This window comes from Pongo pygmaeus, chromosome 5 (genome assembly GCF_028885625.2).
Source record: "Pongo pygmaeus isolate AG05252 chromosome 5, NHGRI_mPonPyg2-v2.0_pri, whole genome shotgun sequence".
Lineage (NCBI taxonomy): Eukaryota > Metazoa > Chordata > Mammalia > Primates > Hominidae > Pongo > Pongo pygmaeus.
The window spans coordinates 33,144,519-33,155,730 of NC_072378.2; the positions used below are offsets into that span (position 1 = coordinate 33,144,519).

At 42.7% G+C, this 11,212-nt stretch overlaps 1 protein-coding gene across 1 annotated transcript; it reads right to left on the minus strand.

The window, feature by feature from the left end:
- Nucleotides 1-835: 835 nt before the first annotated feature.
- Nucleotides 836-6,384, minus strand: LOC129038032 (HLA class II histocompatibility antigen, DO beta chain). Its single transcript, XM_054490534.2, has 6 exons — nt 6,185-6,384; nt 4,368-4,637; nt 3,644-3,925; nt 3,047-3,157; nt 2,766-2,797; nt 836-2,579 (listed from the first exon to the last, which is right to left on the minus strand). Exons 1-6 carry the CDS (start codon nt 6,273-6,275, stop codon nt 2,547-2,549), a joined length of 819 nt encoding a protein of 272 aa, XP_054346509.2. The 5' UTR covers nt 6,276-6,384; the 3' UTR covers nt 836-2,546.
- Between the last annotated feature and the right edge of the window lie 4,828 nt (nt 6,385-11,212).

The window sequence follows — 11,212 nt, forward strand, 5'->3', positions numbered from 1 at the left end:
AGACTGCTGTCTATGTTAACTCAGGAAAAGCAAATAAGTATGGACATTCTAATTGTGTCTGTCCCTGTGTCCTTGAAAACCAGAGTTCTTGGTGTAAAAGAAAGGAGATGCAGAAGTAATATAGAAAAGACTGATTTTTTTTTTAAGACAGAGTATTGCTCTGTCACCAGGCTGCAGTGCAGTGGCACAATCTTGGCTCACTGTAACCTCCGCCTCCCAGGTTGAAGCGCTTCTCCTGCTTCAGCCTCCCGAGTAGCTGGGACTACAGGCACACACCACCACACCCAGCTAATTTTGGTATTTTTAGTAGAGACAGGGTTTCACCGTGTTGCCCAGGATGGTCTCAATCTCTTGACCTCGTGATTCGCCCACCTCAGCCTCCCAAAGTGCTGGGATTACAGGCGTGAGCCACCATGCCTGGACAACTGATTTTTTTAAATGTATACATGTTAAATGTTTTATTTCCATTGAACAGGCTGGACACAATGACCACTCCTATCTATTTAGGCTCCCCCACTGCCCCTTTCCCTGCTTTCTTTCCATGTCCTGACCGAAAAATCACAGAATGCCTCTGTGGCCCAGCCAGCTGCAGGTTTTTCCCAGCAGGCTTGAACCCAAGCCAAGGCCTTGAACACTCCCAGGCACTGTTAAAGGTATCTAGGTTGTTGCTCTAAACACTGAAACTTTGTCCCAGCCCTGATCCAGGTTCCTTAAACCTTCATATAAACTCCATACCCTGACCCCCTCACTGCAGACATACCTAAGCAGAACATCTCTTTTCTCTTGCTGTCTGCGAGAACTCCTGAAGCCCTCTGTAGGTAAATTCCCCAAACAAATGTTTTGGACTGATCACCCTGGCATTTAGTGCTTCTTTCTTTGAATCCTAACCCACACCATCTCAGAATGGTTTCAGGCACTTCCTTGTGGTACGCCACTTTAGAGGTGACTCCAGCAGCGGGTTCAGTGGGACAAAACACCCTAACACTGGATTATAGTCTTAAATGTCACTTCCCACTAAACTAAACCAGGGATTTCTGGAAAAATGGCTACCTCCATGTATGGGCAAGAAATGAACAAGATGAACCAGAAACATGTTGTCATCCCAGATAACAAAGAAATTATCAAAAGAACTTTGTGTCAAAAGAACTGTTTCATTTTTAGCCACTTGAAGAAGTTTTCACTCACCAAAAATATAGCATATAAGCTTTAACAAGCATAAAAATTGCGATAGAGTAAAACCTATCAAACATTGAAATCCTTCTGTTTGTAATTATTTAAAGAATGAAAAGTAAAACCTGATTGGCCATCTACAGGTTTTATTAATAGTAGGAAACCAATTTGTTAACTTGAAAATTGGTAAATAAAAGGAGAGTCAAACACTGATCCCGCCTTTCCACTGTACCACTGAGTAGCCCACCAGTAAGTGGACAGAAGTGTCTGTTCACTAGTAAATGAAGGGAACTTTCTCCTTGTAGCATTAATAAGGCATATGAATGAAGAAAAAATGACAGAATACCACCATTTAGCAATCCCCAATAAATTAACAGACCTAAGCAATTAGTATCAATGATTGCTAACATCACAAAAAGACACAGCTGGAAATTATGTATCTCATGGTGAAAGGCCACAACACCACGTATAGATTTTCCAAAGGAAAAGATTGAACCAGAGTCTGATCCAGCCTCTGCATCCAGATGCCAATTTGTGGGAGGCACAGAGGGCAGAGGATGTGTTACACTGCACCATGCGTATGCAGCCAGCAAAATCCAGAGTGTGGGAAACTCTACAGGTCAAATGGCTCGAGCTTTTCAACAGATTAATCATAAGGGGGAAAAATGGCTGATGGGGGAGAAACCAGTGAAGTATAAGAGACGTAAAAGACAACTAAGCTGTGGCGTCCAGGAACATATACCTGGGGGAATAGACTACAAAGACGTGAAAGAGGTTACAATAAAGTCAGGATATGGTCACTTTTGAGGGGAGGGAGAGGCTTTGATTGGCCTGACGTTCACAGAGACTTCTGCTGGAGCTGGCAAAGTCCTGTTCCTTGACTTGATTACAGGGGTTTTCCTTAAATAATTCACTAAGTTGTACATTTTTTTGCATCTCCATTTTATTTGACAATAAAAAGGTTTTTAAAAGCAGTGAAAAGGAAACAGTGACACCTGAGCATTTGTCTTCTGAAGACTGTGGAGACTGCAGTTGGAAGAGAGAAAGCTTTGGAGATCATGACTTATAGGAGTAGGGCTGGACCATAGAAAAGTAAATGATTTGGGGCTGGAAGGAGTAAGGTCTTAGGAGAGTTTCTGGACAGTGTCCTTGGCAATGGGGATTAATGATGTACACATAGAAGGAAGAAGGGCAGATGGGTGGGAGATGCATGATCCCAGAACACAGAGCTCCAGAATCAGTTTGGGCTCCTCCAAGGATCAGGGAAGAGTTATTCCCAGAACATTGACCTCATGAATGTCCTTTACCTTGCCCAGGGCCCAGACTACTCATCACTACTTCAGGCTCCAGAGAGAGAAGCTTCAGTGAGGACCTTATCATGGCTGAGGGAGCAGAACAGCTCTTGAGACCTAGAGGAACAGTGATGAAGGTCTCAGGAGACAGCCTCACCACCCCCCACAGCCATTCCAGAGACTCAGGGGACAGTCCCATCCAGACAGCACCAACCTTACTCCTCCCTACCCCCATGTCATCTCCCTCTGGCCAAAGAACCGGGAGAATGATCTATCACTCAAAGACAAGGAAAAAGACATTACCTCATTACCAGACATCTGCGTCCTCACATATCCTGGAAAGAAATCGAGAAAAGAATGGATTGCCCCAATTAGGACCCAATATGATTATCCTGAGGGAAGAACAAATGGCTGGAAGAGCAATGTCAGCACTCTCTCTGCTTATCCCATTTCTAGCTTCAGAAAAAAATTATCCCAGTGATCCCTGAGAGGTACAATCAGCTTTCCTTGCCTCAGATCATTGACGTTAGGGAAGATGGGAGTGGGAAAGGTCTGGGACAGGGCACTCCTCACAGGCTCATTACCTTTCTGAGCCCTTAGCTGGATGACGATTCCCACCAGAAGAAAGATTAGCCCCAGTAGGAAGGCTGCAATTCCACTCAGCATCTTTCTCCAAGAATATTCAGACTGAGCGCCTATGGGAAACAGGTCTTAAAATTAGTAAAAATATCCCAATATTTAAAGCACTTTCTTGGAATCCCAGAATCTGTACTAGACACCAAATCTAATGCTAGCTAGAGAAAAATAAATAAATTTAGAAATGGTTCTTCAAAACCAAAGTTGGCACCCATGGAGTTACCACCCATCAGTTACAGATTCTTACAGCCCATAAGAATGCCTCCTAAATACCAAGACCAAAGAATTAGAGGACCCCAGTTCATAGTGTTGGAAGCACATAATGAGGTGATTAGACCTCTTCATTTCTTGGAAGATATGAGGATGGATATCTGCCACGTTTTCTCCCACCCTAACCCAAGGACTCTGATTTCTGTGACTGTCCCAGATAAAGGGAAAGAATAATTCATGTTGTGACCAAGATAAATGCAGAAGTGACACAGGCTCTGTATTGAGTCAGTATAGTCCTGAGTCAGGCCCAGAGAGTACTAGAAACTAATTCTCACTCCACTCCACAGAAACAGGGCTCAGCAGGCTGGAGTGATCGACAAGGCAGGTGTAGACATGTCCAAGTTCAGGAGTCATTTCTAGCATCACCACAGTCTGAAAGGTCCAGTCTCCATTCCTGATAGGGCCAGTGGACATGACCCCAGCTCTCTCCTCCTGCCCATTCAGGAACCACCTGATCTTGATATCCCCTGGATAGAAGCCTGTCACAGAGCAGTGCAGCAGATTATGCTGGTGCAGGAGTGGGGTCCTCTCTGGGTACACTGTCACCTCTGGTTGCACTAGGAAGGGAGGAAAAATGAGACACCGTGAAGGAAAACCACCAAGCTGGGACAGGAGATTCTTTAGGGACTATCACTATGTCTAATCTCTTTCCCAGATCACCCAAGTGAACACAAAGTATAGGCAAGTCTCAGCCCCCAAGATCAGTAACAGGGTATGTCAATGCCTGTCAGGAGGATTTAGACTTTCTGAGGTACTCCCACGATTACTGCTTCTCTTTGAGAGTATACTAGCCCTCGAAGTCCCTGAGAACCTTGGGGGTCTGAGACCAAGATCACAGTGGCTGACTTGTGAGGATAATGCATCACAGCTGGGGCCAGAACATCTACACAGACAACCATTTATCCTAAAGCAGAAAATTGCTTGTAAGAAAGAAGAGCCATGGCCAGGTTCACATGGGGGACATTCCTGAGCCCCGCCAGACCTCACTTTCCAGCTCACCTTTTCTCCCCACAGTGAAGGGTGCGCCCAGCCTGTAGTTGTGTCTACAGACCCCGTCCACGGCCTCCCTGCTCCTCTCCAAGAGATCCAGCCGGCTGTTCCACTGCTCAGCATCTGGCTGCCCCAGCTTCGTCAATGCCACAAACATCCCCACATCACTGTCGAAATGTACATACTCCTCCAAGTTAAAGATGAATCTGACCACAAACTGCACCTTTTCTGTCCCGTTGGTGAAGTAACAGTCAGCCTTTGCCTGAATCACAAAATCTTCTGGAAAACCAAAACAAAAACCATGAACCAGCCCCCTCCTCTGGGAAAACCCATGCCTGGTAAATTACGTCAGACCACATGGATCTAAGAGGAGGCCTTTGACCTCATTATGCTCAAAAAGCACAGGGTCAAGTGAGAAAAGAAACAGAATGTGATTCAACAAAGAATCACATGTATTAAATTTTAAAAACACATAAAGAGAAGTAATGCTACATATTTCTAAAGGCCACTCTCATACTTAGAGACATATCAGACATGTTTAGAATGGATTCTCTAGGGAGGGGAGAGAATGAGAATGGAGGCAAGGGAAGAGACGAGAGAGTCTTGTACTACTGCCAATAATTACAATGTGCTGTGAACTCACTGGGTAAAATTAAACCAATTATATGCACTTAAGAACAACAACTACAATAAAAAGGAAATTCAAATGGGGTTAATAATGTAGGTAAGTCAGGAAGGACATCCTGAAGAAATTGCATCTAAGTCAAGACTTGAAGGATAATTGCTATTAATGTTGGGTTGTAATTTACTTTCCTTTCTAAGTTCAGAAGCCTCCTCCAACTCTGAACTGAGCCATAAGAATGACCTTCCTTGGTGAACCCCACTTATCCCTCACTCAGTAGCTAATTTCAGATGAAGTTCCAGCCTGCAATTTCTCAGCATGTATATTCTTCTCTATTTCCTCTAGCAGTCTAAACCAAGGGGGGATATCTGAATTTTTCATCATCATTTAAAATCTGTGCTGATTTTTTTTCAATTGTATTGTTTAATGGACATTATAAACTCAGCGCAGTTTCTATTCTCTAAGAATAATGATCTCCCCCGGCCAGGTTTGTTCCTCTTTTATATTTAATGAAACTAACATGCAAAGGGGATTCTGTTCTTAGCACATTATATCCTGTTTCCGCTCATTAATATGTGTTTTCATGGTCTCACATTGCTTCATGGCTGCATATTCTGTCACCTGTGCTAGAAAAATAACAGTGACAAGTAACTTGTACCTGGTAGCCAGAGGACAAGGACAATGTATTCTATTCAACTTCTCTTACTTCTCAAAACTGTTTAGTACAATTCTGACCATATAATAGTGGCTTAATAAATGACAGAAGGATCAACCTTTGTTTCCAGTTTCATTTGTCCACATATACCCCAACTGAGGTTTCTTTCCGTGTCCTGACCGAAAAATCACAGAATGCCTCTGTGACCCAGCCACCTGCAGGTTTTTCTCAGCAGGCTCGAACCCAAGCCAAGGCCTTGAACACGCCCAGGCACTGACTGAGGTTGATACACACAATAAGGATCCTAAACAAGACACAATGTTTCCTTCTTCCTGCCTCCCTACCCCTTGAATAGGTGGCTCTGGTGTATGAAGTCCATCCCATGTAAAGAGGCAAGGCGTACCTTTCTGCCAAAGGGAAGAACACTGCTCTTTGAAACCAAAAGCCACTTCCAGTCTGGTCTGTGGCCTGGACTTACAAGGAAAGGCATCACTCCCCCATGCCAATTCTTTCATAAACACTGGAAAAAAATAATTGCTCTGTTCTTACCTGGAGAGTCTGTGCCTTGAGTCATGGAGGAATCCAGTCTGGTCAGATTCACTAGCAGAGCCACCACCCAAGGGACCCACCCAGAACCCATTCTGGGGAAAGGAAAAAAATGAGATAGTAAAATTGTCACCCTCTTCAGAATGGGTTCATAAAATTCAGTCAAAAAGTACCCATTAAGAGTATAAATCGCTGTTTTTCTGGCTTCCCCAGGATTGGAAACTCCTCAGATTGACAACCAATCAAGATACAAGAGTTTTGCATCATCAGGTACTGGGTAGGGTACTTTCACAAAGTTGTGTCATACCACTCAACCATTGTTTGCCTGCAGAATCACTGACAGTAATTTAGGTGTACTAAAAATGGGCTAGGAGAAGAAGTAAAAATATATGTTTGACATATTATGGGGCCCTAGAAGAACTAGGCAGACTGTTTATTATGTATTCTTCTATTCCCTGGCCTGTTCTGACCAACAGGTCTCCCTTCCTGTGGGGTGTTGACATTGCCGACAGGCAGTGTGTAAATTAAAAAGGAATTAAGAGTATGTAAATTAAGCATTCTGAAGCATATGCCTCAAGAGGATTTAGTAAAGGGATTATCAGAGAAGAAATAGAAGACATAGAGAACATTTGGAGAGTACGATTTCCTATAAGCCAAAAGGACCACAAAAAAAAAAAAGAAAAAAAAACATGGAAAGAGAATTCTCAAAGAATAAAATTTTGCAAAAAGGCTCACCAGGATACAATCTAAGAGAGCATTATTGTGTTTTATGGTTAGTAGGGCACCAATAACCTTCAAGAGGACAGCAGAGTGTTAAAGGTAGAAACCATATTTCAAAAGAGTGAATTGGAAACAAGAAAACAAAGGCTGCAGATTAAAACAGTCTTTCAAGAATTTTGAAAGTGAAAACAAAGGAAGAAATGGGATACACTTTAGAAAAAAACAACACTAAGAAAAAATACTTTTCTTGGGTTTTTTAAATTGACACGTGATAATTGTACATATTTATGGGGTACAGCATGATGTTTCAACACACGTATACATTGTGTAGTGATCAAATCAGGGTAATTAGTATGTGATATATATACATGATGGAATACTATTCAGCCATAAAAAAGCATGAAATTCTGTCATTTGCAACAACATGGGTGAGCCTGGAGGGCCCTATGTTAAGTGAAATAAGCCAAGAACAGAAGGACAATATTACGTGATTTCACTCATATGTGGAATCTAAAAAAGTTGACCTCATCTAAGTAAAGAGTACATTAGTAGTTACCAGAGGCTGGGGAGTCAGGGGTAGAAATGGGTAGAGGTTGGTAATGAGTACAAAGTTACAGTTAGACAGAAGGAATGAGTTCTGGTGTTTTGGGAAAAGAAACTTTTAAGACAGGAGAGGCCTCAACAAGGTTCCAAGTGAAGTGGAAGGCATCTGTAGAAAAGAGAAACTGAAGATAAAAAAGAGAAGAAAGGGGACATTTTCTCCAAAATGCTGTGGTCTGAATGTCACTCAAAATTCATGTGTTGCAACTTAATCACCAATGTGATAGTATCAAAAGGTGGGCCCTTCAGGAGGTGATCAAGTCATGAATGCAGCGGCCTCCTGAATGTGATTAGAGACTTTAAAAAGGGCTAGAGAGAGCAGGGATGATGGCTCATGCCCGTAATCCCAGCACTTTGGGAGGCTGAGGAGGAAGATTGCTTGAGGCTAGCAGTTAGAGACTAGCCTGGAAAACATAGTGAGACCCCCGTGTCCAAATAAAATTTAAAAAAATTAAAGAAATAAACATGGTGGCATGCACCTGTGGTCTTAGCTACTTTGGAGGCTGAGGTGGGAAGACTACTTGAGCCCAGAAGTTGAAAGTTGCAGTGAGCCATGAATGCACCACTGTACTCCAGCATGGGTAACAGAACGAGGCCCTGTCTTAATCAATCAATCAATCAATCAATAAAAATAGAAGGGCTGGAAGCAATAGCTTGGCACTTTTGCCCTTCTGCCTTCCTCCTTGTGAGGCCTGTTACACTGGAATGATTTGACTCAAGTGTTTAGTTTTCTTTCAGTAAAACCTAGACAGTAAAACACTATCTTTAAGCAAATGAAATCAAAAGTGCAAATGGTAATTCACCATCTATGTTATTATTATTTAAAGGGCAATGTTTACTCATCATTTCACATCATCTTTCATCATGAAATGTGGCCCTGATTTGCCTATACTGTGCATGTTAAGAATGAACCCAGGATATTGTGGTAACCACAAGTTCACTGCAGTGATTTTTTCAAGTCAATGGCCAAGGCATCACATCTTCCAGGGCCATGACCTTGAACTTCTAGCTTCCAGAACTGTGAGAAATAAATTTCTGCTCTTCATAAATTACCCTATCTCACATATCTTGTTACAGTAACACAAATGGACTAAGATAGAGAGCATAAGGATTGGGGGAAGAAAGGTACACTTATTCAGATAAAAGAACAAAGACAGGATTATTAGCAGGGGATAAAGGGGAATGAGGGAGTTCCATTTAGATGGTTGCGACGGACTCAGCTGAGAACAAGGCAAGATCTGTCAAGGAGTTGGAAGAAAATATATTTGATAACTAAGAAGAGCAAGAAGTGGTCTCTAAGTGAGTTTTTAAAGTTTTAATTAAGCAGGATTCAAAAAAGAGAGGTGAAATGCAATTGTGCAACCTTTTACTGTTCTATGACCCTTAGTAAACGCCCTTGGTTAGAGGCCTGGATCAGACCAATCAGAAAAATAATTTCTTCTCCATGGGAGATTATAACAGGTAAAGAAAAAGAGAGCAAGACGTGGAAGACATCGCTAGTGTTCATCCTCTAATTCCTAGGCCCATGGAAAATGAGAAACTAGACTTCCTACTCTCCTGGAGCTGTGTGACTCGTTCTCACCAATGGAAAGTGAACAAAAGATTCCTGGTCAAAGAATTTAACTCCCCGTGCATGACTCTTCTCCTCCTCCCCAACCAAGTTAACCAAGACAGCCTTGTGTTGAGATGGCACAATCCCAGTGGAAAAGCAGTCTAATTAGCTGAGTCACCATGAAGAGCAGCTGCCCCAGGAAATCACTCACACCTACAACACACTCTGTATGAATGAGAAACAATTGTTCTTTAAAGAAGGTACTGGCTTGGTTACCACAGCCTGGCCTGACTTGACTTAACCGCTACAGGACAGGAGCTAGGAGGCTGACCCTTCTCCCTCCACATCTCTCATGTAAATGTGACCATTCATGAAGTGGAAGGCTGGCCACGGGCTTACTGGTAGACCCCGTGTACAAGGCATTTGACCCTGGTCAGGTGGATGGCTGTGGAGCTCACACTGGCGAGGGCTCGTGTGGAGCTGAGGATAAGGAGTCATCAGAGGGTGCTCAAGCCACTGGGTCTAACTTCCTCCCTTCTTCCTGCCCACACCTACCTTGGTCTTTCCCAGATGTTTTATTGCATTTGGAAATGGAGACAAACACCCAACTTAGGCTAAGTAAATGAGGACATGGCACGGAGATGATCAGACACAGTAACAGCATGAGCGGGTGGAAGAGGCGTGTGTCCCCTTCTTTGTAGACAGCACCATGGCTGGGCTTCTGCAGCTTCCCTCAGAGCTGAAGGAAGGGCCATGTGGAGAGGAGAGGAAGGGCCTAGACAATATGGATCAAATGGGGGCCTGTATTTAGATTTAGAGGAAAGAGGGGGTTGATAGATGGCAAGGGATGGGGGGATGGGGAGGAAGTGGAGGATATGGCGCTGGACCAGAAAGTTAGGAGGGCTGCTCTTTCTTCTGTGTAAATGTGTCTAAGGCTCACAAACTCTAAAATCTGATTTGCCTACATAATAATAATAAATAACATTTGTCAATTGCTTATTATGAGTTCATTTTCTAAGCACGATATAAATGTGTGCTTGTGTATGTGAGAGAGAGAGAGAGAGAGAGAGAATCATCACAAAACCCTTTGCAGTAGATACTGTCATGATCTCCCTTTTACAGATGAAGTAAGGATGGAATGAAGCAAAGGTCATTCCGAGGCTGTACTTTTTCCATCACCCTGTATTTCTTGGGAACCCAGGGAAACTTTGTTCCTACAGCTTTAGTATTCCAGTAATGATAAGGTACACAAAAAGGCAAAATAACCAAGGAATTTCATCATAGCTATTTGGTGTCAGGACAGACCTCTGTAGGGAAATCACATCCTACCTAACAAAAGGAAATCAGTGATCTCACATCACAAGCAAGGAATGGCGTAGAGCCTGGCGTGGGAACTAAGAAGAGAAAGCAATAAGCTTCAGTTAGCAAGCTATGGATCTCCTTCGTCAATGGCCTCTGGTACATCTTAAATAAACTGAAGCATCAGATTCACCCCATTAGAAGCATTTTTGAGTCATTTTCTGTGCTTAGTGTCAGTGTCTACAATAGAAGGGCCTGGGCTTATCAGAGACACTGTTCAGTTCTGGGGAGACAAGAGGAAAAAGATGTGGTTTGCTTCCTTTCTCCCGTATTTATGTTTTTGTCTTCTACTTAAACGAGCCTGAAAAATAGGGCAGGGTGTTTTGATCTTTTTCTTCCTGCCTGACTTCAGCCAGCAGCCCTCCCTAAATAACTACAGGCTCCTCTGTGATTTTTCACTCAAGCTCATATTTTGCTTCTCTCTTTTCTTTCCTTCCCTGTTCTCTGAGGAGTGAGAGAATTTGGGTGTATGTGTGGTTGTTTTTTGAGGGTGGCATAAAATTATTATTCTCCCTATTGCCTGACACAAATATCCCTTCAACTGCTATTTTGGTGACTTTGACATGGAAGCGAAACGTACATCTCAATTCATTTTCTTCCTTCTACTTCCTCCTAACACATCAACATAATCCACACTGCCCTGGAGGATTATGAAAAATATGAAAAATATTCTGAGTTGCTAGGTAGAAAATTAAATCATATTTTTAGAGAACACGTTATTGAGCTACAGTTTAATTGAAGGAATTGTACTAGGCTAAGAATTTTGCCAGCTCAAAATACTGGTTTAATTCTTTCTCAGT